At 40.7% G+C, this 15,497-nt stretch overlaps 1 protein-coding gene across 1 annotated transcript in view; it reads right to left on the bottom strand.

Moving 5' to 3' along the window:
• Positions 1-13,756, bottom strand: part of frem1b (Fras1 related extracellular matrix 1b) — a 43,493-nt gene extending 29,737 nt beyond the window's left edge. Inside the window, exons 1-8 of the mRNA XM_083888480.1 lie at positions 13,650-13,756; positions 11,091-11,445; positions 9,959-10,053; positions 9,588-9,853; positions 8,203-8,402; positions 7,397-7,720; positions 5,373-5,481; positions 3,823-3,954 (exon numbers count right to left, since the gene is read on the bottom strand). Of these exons, the coding sequence (XP_083744606.1) occupies positions 3,823-3,954; positions 5,373-5,481; positions 7,397-7,720; positions 8,203-8,402; positions 9,588-9,853; positions 9,959-10,053; positions 11,091-11,327 (1,363 nt within the window). The 5' untranslated portion in view covers positions 11,328-11,445; positions 13,650-13,756. The remainder of the gene's footprint in view (positions 1-3,822; positions 3,955-5,372; positions 5,482-7,396; positions 7,721-8,202; positions 8,403-9,587; positions 9,854-9,958; positions 10,054-11,090; positions 11,446-13,649) is intronic.
• Positions 13,757-15,497: the final 1,741 nt, after the last annotated feature.

Genomic DNA, 15,497 nt, shown 5'->3' with positions numbered 1-15,497 from the left:
GGGGCTGAAACGCGTGGCGTTTCCTTCCCCCGTCCCGGTGGCTGTCCCGCTGCCAGGACGGGAGGCTTCCTGTCTGCGCCGCCGCGTGCCAGAGCGACAGAAGGGCAAGGTCAGCAGACAGATTGAGGGACGAACGGTCGCGAGCCCGGACCTCATTAGCGACTTTACCGAGGGGGAACCGGCCGACTGGTCCAAGTGACGGAAACAACTTGGTAATTGGGCCCAAAGGTGGCTTTGGGCAACAGGCCCATGCAGGGGGAAAACGAGCTGCTACGACTTCCTGTGTGTGTGTGTGTGTGTGAGATAGAATCTGTGGCAGGACAGGCAGCCGTCCATTTGGCTGAAGGCGTTGGACGGCGCCTGCAGTGACTGTCCCTGCAGCATCGAGGGTCAGCAGCAGCAGCAGCAGCAGCGTCGTCCTCCTGAGGTACAACCCCAGAGGAGGATCCACCTCCAACTGCCTCCTTACAAGCCTCAGAGTGCAGCAGCAAACTTTTGTCAACTCTGAACCGACACAATCAAAAGTAGGCGTAGAACAAGTAGTACAATATCGTGCTTGAAAAATGCCAGAAATGTTCCTTCAAAGTGAATTAAAGGCGCCATATGTAAGAATGTGGCCAAAAACGGTTACTACATTCAAATTCAAAACACCGAGGTCTTTTAGGTTTCGTTTTTTTTTACGTAACTGGCAACCCGTGGTTGCTCGGCAGCTGAGACTCTACTGACTGCAATGATTGGTAGACGGCGGTAGGTGATTTCAAAACATAAACATGATTTGCAGTCTGCAAAATATTATTTTTAATGCAAATATTTTGTCTGTACTGTTGTTGTTGGTGAGTTCAGTTTGTTATATGAACATTATTCCTGAGTCTCTGTGACATATTAGGAGGATTTTATGGCCAGTTGCTTTAGATTTATTACATAATGCACCTTTAACTCAAAAGGAGGCACCAATTCGTACCATTTTCACCCCAAAGAAACATCCACTCGTCCATTTTCTAACACTTTATCCTCCAAATTAGCGTCGTGTGGGGGTTGGAACCAATCCTTAATAAGCTAATAAATAGTATTTAATGGACAAAACCAATCATTTAATCTATAATTTGTTGGTAAAACGCTGAAAAAAATGTATTTGGTGACTCAAAAACTCGGTTAAAAACGAATTCAAATCATTAAACGTCGGCTTTTCGTCGCAATTTGTGTCCAGCAAAAATGACATAGCGTTGCTTTAAATAGTACTGTCCAATATTATTAATTATTACTGTATTTCGCTCGTTTTCTCTGTAACAGAAACACTATTTCTTATTTTTTTCTCTTCTCACATCACCGTTCGCTGAAGTTGCGATTTTTAATATATAATTAATTCCGCTTTGTTGACGTAGAATCAGTCCGAAAACACGCGGCCGTGTTGCGATACAGTTAAAAACGTAAAAGCCATGAAAGGTTAAAACTCTTTTTGCCTGAAGCCCCTCGGGGGGGGGGGGGGCCGCTGCACTCACACAACCCCTCCTCTTCCTAGCTGGTAGCATGAAAACCTGTTTGGGGACAGTACATCTGCTCCCTGTGCACAGCGGCATGAAATGGCATAAGTCCTTCCAATCTGCTCCGTGCCGCTCCACGTTTGAGACAAAGAAGTCGTCTCCCTACGCTCTGGGCTGGAAGGGACAGACGTGGACGCACAAGAGAAGCGACGGCGGCTGCAGCAGCAGCAGCAGCAGCAGCGGCATCGGCGCCTCTGGCAAACAAAATGGCCGTGGCCGCGTTTTTACACCTGATTAGAAAACACATGCAGGGCCACTAGACATATGCTTCCCCAGCCACACCACGGTGCCTGACGGACGGGGAGACACATGGAGGAAAAAGGGCGGAAAAGGCCAGACGACGCTCTCTGGGGGATTCCCAGAGCGGTGTTCCTGTCGGAATACCAGCACAGGATCAAAGAGTCGGAGCGTGTGCACAGTGAAGCTCAGCTAAACCGTGGGTTTGGTACGTGACGGTTTGAAGAAGTTGTTTTTAGAGTTTTTTTAAGTAAAGAAATTATGAACAGGAGTGGAAAAAAATTTTTTCAAACCAAACAACCATTGACACATAAACATCTAAACCATTCAAACCCAACCCAACCATTTAAACTTAACTCAACCAAAGAAACAGTGCCATTTAAACGCAACAATATAAACCCAACCATTCAAACCCAACCATTCTAAGTCAACCAAACCATATAAACACAGCCATTCAAACCCAACCAAACCATATAAACTTGACTCAACCAAAGAAACACCGCCATTTAAATTCTACAATATAAACACAGCCATTCAAACCCAACTCATCTCAACCATTAAACCCAAAACTCCACCATACAAATACAGCCATTAATTCAAACCCAACCACTCAAAGTCAACCAAACCATTTAAACTACTCAACCAAAGAAACACCGTCATTTAAATGCAACGATATAAACACAGCCATCCAACCATTCAAAGTCAACCAAACCATACAGCCATTCAAAGTCAACCAAACCATGTAAACACTGCCACTCAAACCCAACCACTGCCATTTAAATTCAACGATACAAACACAGCCATTGAAATCCAATCATTCAAAGTCAACCAAATCATAAAAATACAGCCATTCAAACCCAACCATTCAAACCCAACCAAACCATGTAAACACAGCCATTCAAACCCAAACAAACTATGTAAAAACAGCCTTTCAAACCCAAACAAACTATGTAAAAACAGCCTTTCAAACCCACACAAACCATGTAAACACAGCCATTCAAACCCAACCAAACCATGTAAACACAGCCATTCAAACCCAAACAAACTATGTAAAAACAGCCTTTCAAACCCAACCAAACCATGTAAACACAGCCATTCAAACCCAACCATTCAAACCCAACCAAACCATGTAAACACAGCCATTCAAACCCAACCATTCAAACCCAACCAAACCAGATAAACACAGCCATTCAAACCCAACCAAACCATGTAAACAGCCATTCAAACCCAACCATTCAAACCCAACCAAACCATGTAAACACAGCCATTCAAACCCAACCAAACCATACTAACTTAACTCAACCAAAGAAACAGTGCCATTTAAACTCAACAATATAAACCCAACCATTCAAACCCAACGAAACCATATAAATACAGCCATCCTAACCCAACCAATACATTAATACTGCCATTCAAACCCAACCACTGCCATTTAAATTCAACAATACAAACACAGCCATTCAAACCCAACTCAACTCAACCATGAAACCCAATAGCCACCATACAAATACAGCCATTCATTCAAACCTAACCAAACCATATTGATAAAGCCATTCAAACCCAACCATTCACACCCAACTAAACCATTTAAACTCTACTCAACCAAAGAAACACCACCATTCACATTCAACAATATTAACACAGCCATTAAAACCCAACTCAACCATTTAAACTTAACTCAACCAAAGAAACAGTGCCATTTAAACTCAACAATATAAACCCAACCAAACCATATAAATACTGCCATCCTAACCCAACCAACACACATTAATACAGTCATTCAAACACAACCACTCAAAGTCAACCAAACCATATAAACACAACCATTCAATCCCAACCCAACCATTAATCCCAAAACAAGTGAAACCATACACAAGGAAAAACAAACTGTCATTCAACCCAAAAACACAACCATTCAAAGTTAACACAAACATGACCGTCACTGCTGTATGTAATGACTGTTGTTACCATCCAAAACATCCTCATTTTCATAATATAATATAACATAATATAATATAATTGCATTGACCCCTGACCCCCTGACCTCTGACACTGAGACGTCCGTGTAGAGGACCGTCCACGGCCACCAGGTAAACGGCGTCAATGTTGTCATTGTCGACGATCTGCAGCTCCTCCCAGGTGATTGGTCGGGACTGACCCTCCAACAGATCCAGACCTGGAACCACAGGGAGATTAAATAACACCATGAGATGTTTTTAACACTTTTTTAAACACAGTCATCACTCTTTCTATACTTTAGGAGTAGAATGTTAATGTTTAAACAGCAGCAATAGTATCTAATTTTGTATTTTGTTCACGGTGAGGCAAATTAAACATGTTTTCAAAGGATATATTTGAGCTGTAATGGTATTAAGTACTCAGTGTTAATACTTGCTACTACTTCTACTACTGCTACTATCACTACGACTACTACTACTGCTGCTACTACTGCTACTACTTCTACTACTACTACTAAACAAACTCAAGGAGGAGAATGTAAATGTTTAAACAGCAGCTATAGTATCTAATGTTGTATTTTGTTCACAGTGAGGCAAATTAAACTTGTTTTCAAGGATATATATTTGGTGTAATGGTATTATTAAGTACTCAGTGTTAGTACTTGCTACTACTTCTACTACTACTACTGCTACTACTACCACTGGCACTACTTCTACTACTTCTACTACTTCTACTACTACTACTACTGCTACTATCACTACGACCACTACTGCTGCTACTACTGCTACTACTTCTACTACTACTAGTACTACTACTACTACTTTTAAACACAGTCATCACTCTCCCAATACTTTAGGAGGAGAATGTAAATGTTTAAACAGCAGCAATTGTATCTAATGTTGTATTTTGTTCACGGTGAGTCAAATTAAACTTGTTTTCAAGGATATATTTGAGCTGTAATGGTATTATTAAGTACTCAGTGTAAGTACTTGCTACTACTACTGCTACTGCTACTACTACCATCGCCAATACTTCTACTACTACTGCTACTACTACTACTACTTCTACCCCTGCCACTATTTCTACTACTTCTACTACTTCTACTACTACTTCTACTACTACTACTACTACTACTACTACTACTACTACTTCTGCTCAAGCTAGCAACTACACTGCTACACAGTCAGAAAAACATGCTATTAGCTAAAAATACAAATGCTTTCCCACAAACAGGCAGGCAAAGACACACACAGTAAAGTATTAACTCGATTAAACGAGAAAATAAAGCAGATAATATAAAAGTGAAGTAAAATACCAACCGTGTCAAAGAAAATCAAGATGCAAACATTTGGGAAAACAGTAGGAAGTTAGCAAACAAAACAAACAAAGCTAGTCTTACAGTAACTTGTGCTGTACTGTTTATATACAGGTTGACCAGGTGAAAACAGCAGGGACATTAAGTGGGCGTGGTCAGGAAAATGGAGGGAAAACCAAACCAGGAAGTGGGGAAACAGAAAAGGTCTCACCAAAATTAAACAGGAAATGCAATGAAAACACAGGATTAAAGTAGTAATTTGAGAATTGAGAAGTTGTGTTTTATTTGTAGTGTTTTATATCAGAACATTGTGTACATACCCATGTTCCAGGAGACTCTGGGTGCGTTTGTGTCTGTCGTCCTGATGGAGATGTGAACCATGATGGGTGGACTGGTCATATATGAACCGTCTATAGCCTGGAACTCCACCTGACAATAAAAACAACACACAAATCATTTAAATATTTTAAATTAGTCATACTTTTACACCTAGTTTAGCTCATTGTGCCCCAAGTTTGTTCATGCTGTATATATTCTGCTTAGTTACTGAGTATACTGCAAATTATATTGTATTTTTTTCTTATGGTAATATTGAATATTTTCCATATTGTATATTTCTAGATGTTAAAATGGATGTTTATTATTTATTTATTCGTCATAAAATTGACCACTTATCTTATCTAATTTAAAATGTTATGTCCGTATTTAAATTTTATGGAGTCTATTTAGTTTTAGTTTTAGTTTTTATATATATATATATATAAAATATATAATATTTAAATAGATTTAAAAAGTACTTTAAATGTAATTTATTATTTTTTTATGTAGATTAAGTCATACATGTTCCCTCTGATTTTATTTTAAGGTCCTAATTTAAGTGTGTAACATATGTAAACATTCTCTTTTAGTGTACTTACACTACTGCTACTACTACTACTGCTAGTGCTACCGCTACCGCTAGTGCAACTACTGCTACTGCTACTACAACTGCTACTACTACTGCTACTGCGACTACTACTACTAGCACTGCTACTACTTCTACTACTACTACTACAACTACTTCTACAACTAATACGAATTCTTCATCAACTGCTACTACTTCTACTTCAACTACTACTACTTCAACTTCAACTGCTACTACTACTACTACTACTACTTCTACTTCAACTACTACTTCTACTTCAACTACTACTTCTACTACTACTTCAACTTCAACTGCTACTACTACTACTACTACTACTTCTACTTCAACTACTACTTCTACTTCAACTACTACTTCTACTACTACTTCAACTTCAACTGCTACTACTACTTCAACTACTACTTCTACTTCAACTACTACTTCTACTTCAACTACTACTTCTACTACTACTTCAACTTCAACTGCTACTACTAGTTCTTCTACTACAACTGCTACTACAACTACTACTACTACTTCTACTTCAACTACTACTACTACTTCTACTTCAGCTACTACTACTTCTACTACAACTGCTACTACTACTTCAACTACTACTACTACTTCTACTTCAACTACTACTTCTACTACAACTACTACTACTTCTACTTCAACTACTACTACTTCTACTACAACTACTACTAATTCTACTTCAACTACTACTACTACTACTTCTACTACTTCAACTGCAACTACAACTACTACTACTACTTTTACTTCAACTACTACTACTTCTACTACAACTGCTACTACAACTACTACTACTACTTCTACTACAACTACTACTACTACTTCAACTACTACTTCTACTTCAACTACTACTACTTCTACTACAACTACTACTACTACTAATTCTACTTCAACTACTACTACTACTACTTCTACTACTTCAACTGCTACTACAACTACTACTACTACTTCTACTTCAACTACTACTACTTCTACTACAACTGCTACTACAACTACTACTACTACTTCTACTTCAGCTACTTCTACTTCTACTACAACTACTGCTACTACTTCAACTACTACTACTACTTCTACTTCAACTACTACTTCTACTACAACTACTACTACTTCTACTTCAACTACTACTACTTCTACTTCAACTACTACTACTACTACTTCTACTAATTCAACTGCTACTACTACTACGACTACCATGTCTTCTACTTCTGCTTCATATGTAACCTTTATATGTTTACATATGTAAACATTCTCTTTTAGTACTTTTGATATTTATACACACATTATTTATATATATTATCTTTAATTTATATCATGGTGTAATACTTTCTGCTCTCTAATCTATTCTTAATTTTCCCTCTGCATTGAAATCCTCAGTATTATCCTCCATTTTTACGACATAAAGCCACGTTTCGGTACCTCATAGTTCCTGCGCTGTGATTGGCTGTTGTTGGGCGGCTGGTAGGCCACCTTCATCTCGTGCAGGTCCGTCCAGGTGAAGGACGCGACGGGCTTGGTGTGGTCGTCCAGGTGGGTGACGTAGCCGTCGGGCGGCGGGACGGTGACGTTGAAGACCAAGCGCTCCCGCGGCGTCTCGTGGTCCTCGGCGTCCAGCGCCGCCGTGGTGAGCGGCGTGAGGATGAACTGGTCCACCTCCAGGATGAAGGAGGCCATGAAGGCGGCGCGCGGCGGCTGGTTCTGCACGGCGCCGTGGATCAACACGGGCAGCCACACCGCCTCGGTCTGCGGGCGGAGACGGAGATAAAGTTGTCGCGTTTTCCTTCTCGAAACCTTTTGTTTCTTTCCTCTTCCCGTTTGCTTACTTTTGACAACAACAACAACAACAACTACTGCTGACTGCGATGATTGCGGTGCCAGTGATAACCCCCAAATACACAATCAGATGTGTTAAAAATGACAGGTCTTTGTAAGAAAGACACGTGTCTAATATAGTGTTAACAAGAGGAAATAATGCTTTTCTTTCTTTTTTCACGGTTGTAACATTTAGTCGATCCTTTTATGCCGTTGACACGTCGTCAGAGCCGAGAACAGAGCGCGGAAGTGCGACGTCACCTTCCCCACTGCCAATAAACCTGCCGTCGATGCTGATCTCACTTGGACTCAAATCCACATGCAGTTGTTTTACGTCAGCAGCAAAAAGCAAAAATCTTCCCTGAAAGTTTCCCGACAAAGTTTCACTCAGGTGAAGAGCGCGTGCGTCGTACCTCCAGCAGCGTCCTGGTGGTGCGCTCCCTCAGCTCCACCCTGACGGGGATGTAGTCGATCTCCGGGGACGGCGGACTCAGGTGCTGGTACTTCAGACCCGAGCTCAGGAAGTCCTGGCAGCCGGTTTTGAGGAAACGGACCTCCTTGGTGCCGTGAAGACAGGGTTTGTTTCCGGGACAGAGCGCCGTCGTCTCTCTGCCTAGACACAGAGGAGCACATTAACGGCGTCAATGTTAACGCACGTTAACGCATGACGCGTTTCCATGACGACTGATCGGAAAAGGACGCGCGTGACGTCATGTTTACGTGCCGGGGGACCGGAGTACAGGCGGCGTTTATCAGTCAGCTCCGTGGGCACATTTTTTTTTTAACAAATTTGAAATGTATGTTTTGTATGTCGTCCAAAATTCGAAAAGGAAGTAAAAAAAAAAAAAATTTCAAAATTTGAAAAAAAGTCATAGTGGGTATGTTGTCTAAAATTTGTCAAAAAAATTTAAAAAACATTTTTTTCACAAATTTGAAAAATAAGTCATACCCTGATATGTCGTCCCAAAATTTGAAAAAAAAGTCATACAGCGGTATGTCGTCCAAAATTTGTGAAAAATAGTAAAAGAAAATGTTTTCCAAAATTTGAAAAAAAGTCAAAAGTCATGTTGTCCAAAATTTGTCAAAAAAAGTCAAAACATTTTTTTTCCAAAATTTGAAAAAAAAAGTCATACCGTGGTATGTTGATGTCGTCCAAAATGTTTCAAAAAAAGTTAAGAGAAATGTAGTCAAAAATTTGTATAAAAAATTTTTTTGACCAAAATTTGACAAAAAGTCATACCGTGGTATGTCGTCCAAAAAAAAAAAAGGCATACCGTGGTATGTCGTCCAAAATTTGAAAAAAAAGTAAAAAAAAATGTCATCCAAATTGTGTCAAAAAAAGTCCAAAAAAAATTGCCCAAAATTTGAAAAAAAGTTATACCGCGGCATGTCGTCCAAAACTTGTAAAAAAAAGTCCAAAATTTTTTTTTTCCTAAATTTGTCAAAAAAAAGTAAAAAATGTTTTTCCAAAATTTGAATAAAAAACTCCCTTTTCCCAGTCAGTTGTCATGGAAACGCCGCTAAAGTGCCCAGCACTATTATAAACTTTTTTTTTCCAGGTTTGGGAAACACCGATTAAACATTTTTTTAACCTAGGATGAAATCGACTAATCACAGGCACTTCAGAAAGAGCGGGCAGTTCTATTGGACGCTCTAAAAACAGTTTTCTACCTTCAGTGAAAAGATGACTATTCCAGCATTGTGTTGTTGTGGGGCGATGGGGGGCTGTCTCTACTGCCCCCTACTGCCTGTTAGTGGAAAACCAGCCTTGAAAGGTCAATCGCTGAATGTCACGTACCTTTCCTCAGCGCGGCGTCCTCCTCCCTCACCAGTTGACCCAGCGCAGGGACGTTGGTGTCGGCGGTCAAGAGCCTGACGGTGCAGATCGCGTCGTCCGAAGTGGGAACGATGCGCAGCACGGAGCCGTCAATGGCGTTGGACAAAGCGTAGAACTGAGGAACCACCAGAGGAACGCTGCCCAGCTCCACCACACCGGAACCCCGCGAGTCCAGGACCCGCACGGGCAGAACCACCGTCTCCACCAGTGTGTCCGAAGACGTGAACCTCCACAGACACAACACACGGCGCCACAGTTAAAAAGTGTTGCGTTGGAGAAGCTACGTAGCCTTCAATTAGCATCGAAAAAACATGCTAGTCCAGGACACAAACCTGTAGACTCTGAGCATCACTGTGTCCTCGTCCAGCAGTGGACTCCCGTTGTGGACATATTTGACTTCGTCCTCGAGGAAACTGCAGTCGAACACCTGCAAACAACACAGAGCAGTGTACTTACTTAATACTACTGCTACTACTACTACTGCTAGTGCTACCGCTACTACTACTGCTACTCCTACTGCTACCTCTAGTGCTACTGATACTGCTACTGCTACTACTACTACTGCTAGTGCTACTGCTACTACTACTGCTACTGCTACTGCTACTCCTACCGCTACCACTAGTGCTACTGCTATCGCTACTGCTACTACTTCAGCTACTATTACTACTACTTTGACTTCTACTTCAACTACTACTACTACTTCTACCACTGGTACTACTTCTAATTTTACTACTACTACAACTACTTCTACTACTGCTACTACTTCTACTACTACAACTACATCTACTACTGCTACTACTTCTAATTCTACTACTACTACAACTAATTTTACTACTACATCTACTACTGCTACTACTTCTACTTCTACTTCTACAACTACTATTACTTCTACTTCTACTACAACTACGTCTACTTCAACGTCAACTGCTACTACTACTACTGCTACTACTTCCACTTCAACTACTACTACTTCTACTTCTACTTCAACTTCAACTGCTACTCCTACTACTACTACTACTTCGACTTAAACTACTACTACTACTTCAACTGCTACTATTACTACTACTACTGCTACTTCTAGTGCTACTGCTACTACTACTACTTCAACTGCTACTACTACTACTACTTCTACTTCAACTGCTACTACTACTTCTACTTCAACTGCTACTACTACTACTTCAACAGCTACTACTACTACTACAACAGCTACTACTACTACTACTTCTACTTCAACTGCTACCACTACTACTTCTACTACTACTACTAGTGTCCTCATGAGGTGATAGCCTCACCTGAGGTGTTAGCCGTTAGCCTCACCTGAGGTGTTAGCCTCACCTGAGGTGTTAGCCTCACCTGAGGTGTTAGCTGTTAGCCTCACCTGAGGTGTTAGCCGTTAGCCTCACCTGAGGTGTTAGCCTCACCTGAGGTGTTAGCCTCACCTGAGGTGTTAGCTGTTAGCCTCACCTGAGGTGTTAGCCTCCCCACTCTCTGCGTGACTGGCTCGTTCATCACCACCTCCACTTTACAGTCTGCCGTCGGATCCACGTCGATCTTCAGCTCCTTCTGCGTGACGAACACTGAGCGCCCCCTGGTGACCTCCACGCCCGAGTTTACCACAACCAACGTCCCGCCGGAGACGGCCAATGCCGCTGCCGCCGTCACGGCTAGCAGCCACGACCACCACACGCTGACAGCAGCCATTTTGTTTTCACAGTTTCAGATGAGGAAATATTTGTCCCGAGGAGCAAACTCGTCTCAATTCTTTAACATTGTCCTCGTCAAGTCTGTCTCCACCGACGTCCTCATCCGTCACCACAACCTGCAGCAGAGAAACAAGTGAAAACAATTTTATAAAGATGCTAAAAATGGTGTTTATGTGTGTGTGTATTGGTGAGGTGTGGTGTACCACAAGGTTCAGTTCTAGGACCGATCCTCTTCTGTATACATGCTACTATTGGGCCTCCATCAATGTGCATTTTTCATCAAAAACTATTAATTTTCTTCAACTTTTCAGTCTGCTTATAACTCATTCTTAGTCTTTTTAATAGTATATTCTATTATTTTGTTTACTGTAATGTTTTACTATGTTTTTTTTAGCAGTTTTATCAAGATTTTTGAAAATATTGTCTATTTTTGTTTTAATTTAATAATATTTTTGTATTTTAAATATTCTGTTGTTTCCCTAGTTGCTGATTCATGACAGCATTACTGCTAGTGCTACCGCTACTGCTACCACTACTGCTACTCCTACTGCTACCACTACCGCTACCGCTAGTGCTAGCGCTAGTGCTGCTGTGTTTATGTGTGGGTATTGGTGAGGTGTGGTGTACCACAAGGTTCAGTTCTAGGACCGATCCCCTTCTGTATTTACATGCTACTATTAGGCCTCCATCAACGTGCAATTTTGATTAATTTTGATTAAATTTTCTTCAACTTTTCAGTCTGCTTATAACTAATTTTTAGTCTTTTTAATTGCATCTTCTATTATTTTGTCGACCGTTATGTTTTAGTTTTTTTTTTTATCGTTTTAGCTTTAGCTAGTCAGTTTTACCTCATCAGTACACAGCTTTTTTTATTAACCTTTATGAGAATATTGTTTATTTTTCATTTTATCTAATAATATTTACGTATTTTAATATTCTGTTGTTTCCCTATTTGCTGATTTTGGCAGATTTATGACAGCCTTTCCTCATTTCTGCTTACGTTTGAATATTAATGTGTTAATCTTATGTGTTGGAGGGTCGATGGTTGATGGTTCTTGGGGGTTATTTGTTGTTAATTTTATCCCATAAAGCACTTGTTGTGAGTTGAATGAATGGTGAGACATAAATAAAGTCTGACTGATTGATATCATAAATAGCCAAAAAGGCAACTCAAAGCTACACCAAAACTTCCCAAAATGCACCTGTGGTTGACCCCGACGTCTCTCCTCGCCACTCCAAACTTCTGGCCGGAAAACGCTTTCACCCTCCATTTCACTTCAAACTAAAGCCGCCCCCCCCACCCCCCCCTTCCCTCACTGCAGGAAACAGGAGGTTAATCTGCCTGACCCTGCAGAGGTGATGGAGGTGGCACGGGACAGGACAGGGTGGACTGGGGGAGGGGGGAGGTGTGAGTGTTTTTTTTGGGATCAAAGCAGCTTCACCAGCTGGAGTCGGCGTGTCACTTCCCGGTCCAGCCGGACGAGAGCCGCTTCGGTTTTTCTTATGTGTCACAGAGTGAGTGAGTGAGTGTTAGATCTGATCCACATGGATAATACAGAACTTTTCAGAAGAAATGTCTTCATACTCTCCAAACACTGAGGTACAGTACATATGCCAGGCCTGTATGTGGCGCTGTAGCAGCCATGCTTGGCTCGATATAGACCAATTATTATCTATTAATCGGGCCAATTCAAAATGAGTCAATTTTGGTCTCAGAAACTTGATAAATGTTGCTTAAAACTTAACTTTTTTAATCCAAAAGTCAATTTTTTAGTTTTTTGATGACCTGTTTTATGTTTTTAAGATTTAGTTTATGCTTTATATGTATTGAAAATTGTAATTATATCTTAATAGATGGAAGAAATCAAGCTAAAAACATGGGCTGAGAAATTGGCATCAATGATCGATTGGGTGACTTGATTTCTTTAAATCAGCACCATAGAAAATCCATCATCTCTGCTTTAGTATAGATCCTATATGTAAATGTATATGTATATACATATACATATACATATACATATACATATACATATACATATATATATGTCTACAATTACAGGAACAAACCAAACATACTCCAAATAGAAGAAGTTATTGGTTGTACACACGAAAACTTGTGAAAGGCCATGTTTTAGATATTGGTGTCTCGTTTTCCACAAATAGCGTTTTTGTGCTACCCCACAAATGCCAGTTCTGTGTGGATAACAAAAAAAAAAAAAAAAAAAAACAGATATGCAGATATGCTACAAATCTTTGCCCATTCTTGTAAAACTCTTTCTCGTGTGTGCGGCCCTAAAAGTCATCTGTTTGTAAATCTCACCTGGACTTCCTGAGGTCTGGTTCCTCTCTGCAGAAAGGACTGAATGTTGGACTCCTTCAAAACGTTAAATGATCCGGCAGCTGCAGCGATTGCTGCTGGAAGTGACTCACTGCTGTTGAATGGGGAACACACACACACACACACACACACACACACAGAACAGTTCAGCTCTGAGGTGAATGAAACAGTTGTGAATGAAGCGAGATAATTAACTTCAGATTTGACCACAGTCAGACCCACACAGCCCTTTGAACGCTGACGCCGACTGTTTACAAGCTCTGTCTTCAGAACGGTAACTGGATCCAAATTTAACTGCTCTGCCATTAAACAGAGACGCAGCACAAGACGCGGCGGCAAACGCACACAACAGTCGCTATACTACGGCCGCTAAAGCTAAAGCTCGTGAAAAACAGCCCAAAGTGGCATCTGATCATCGTAAAGCATATCTGGAGGAGCAGGGGTGGAACCTGAGCAAAACTGTCAGTCACGTAGCATCCATGCTACATCCAGAATACATGCTATGCCTTCATGGTCTGTAAAAACCATTAACTTGTGTTTATGTAGCTATCTATCCATCTAACTAACTACTGGGCAAGCTAACTAGCATTATATTTAGCCACCTCGCTAAGTATGCTACCTGTCAATCAATCTGCCTATCTATTAAAGAAGCTAAGTAGCGTCTACTTATTTAGCCATGTAGCTGTCTGCCATCTGTTTAGCTAACTACCGTCTATCGTTCTAATTTATCTACCTACGCAAAACAAATGAGCTAAAAAAAGAGTATATAAATAGAAGTACAAAAGCCGAGTTGAGCAAGTTGTCTTATTAAAACTTAATTAACACACAACAGTCGTTCTACTACAGCTGCTAAAGCTACGAGGACAACGAGTGAAAATCATCAATCATGTGGCGTCCATGCCTGAATACATGCTGTGCCTTTATGGTCTTCTTAAATTTAAATGAAACCTTGGTGTCCAAAGTGGAGTCAACCAAAAAACATTAACTCCTTGGGAAAAACTACTGTAAACAAACTTTTGAAGAACACTTTTGAAGGAGCTTTGAAGATGTTCAACGTTTCCTGCCAAGATGCCGTTGTAAATTTAAATGAAACCTTGGTGTCCAAAGTGGACATCATGACCTGGAAGTCTTGAATTAGCTCCTTTGAAAAACTACAGTTAATACACTTAACGTTAACCATTGAAGTTCATACGGCAAACAGATTGAAACTTCCACTGTTGACGTTCAACGTTTCCTGCCAAGATGGCGGTGAAAATTTAAATGAAACCTCAGTCTCCAAAGTCCAGAGTGCACATCATGACCTGGAAGTCGTGTCTAAAACCATTAACTCCTTGGGAAAACTACTGTTAAGACACTTAGCGTTAAACATCAAAGACGTAAAACTGCCGCTGTTGACGTTTGACGTTTCCTGCCAAGATGGTGGTGTAAATTTGAATGAAAACTTGGTGTCTAAAGTGGACATCATGACCTGGAAGTAGTGACCAAAACCATTAACTCCTTGGGAAAAATACTTACACTTAACGTTAACCGTTGAAGTTCATACGGCGAAACAGATTGAAACTGCCGCTGTTGACTTTCAAAGTTTCCTGCCAAGATGGCGGTGTAAATTTAAATTAAACCTTGGTCTCTAAAGTGGTCATCATGACCTGGAAGTCGTGACTAAAACCATTAACTCCTTACAGAAAACTACTGTTAACACAATCAGTCCAAAGTGGACATCATGACTTGGAAGTAGTGACTAAAACCATTAACTCCTTATGGAAAACTACTGTTAACACACTTAACGTTAACCATTGAAGACTGAAACTGCCGCTGGTGATGTTGAACGTT

This window comes from Microchirus variegatus (assembly GCF_963457635.1).
Source record: "Microchirus variegatus genome assembly, chromosome: 4".
Classification (NCBI taxonomy): domain Eukaryota; kingdom Metazoa; phylum Chordata; class Actinopteri; order Pleuronectiformes; family Soleidae; genus Microchirus; species Microchirus variegatus.
Note: the sequence above shows the minus strand (reverse complement) of the source record. Positions and strands in the feature narration are given on the sequence as shown.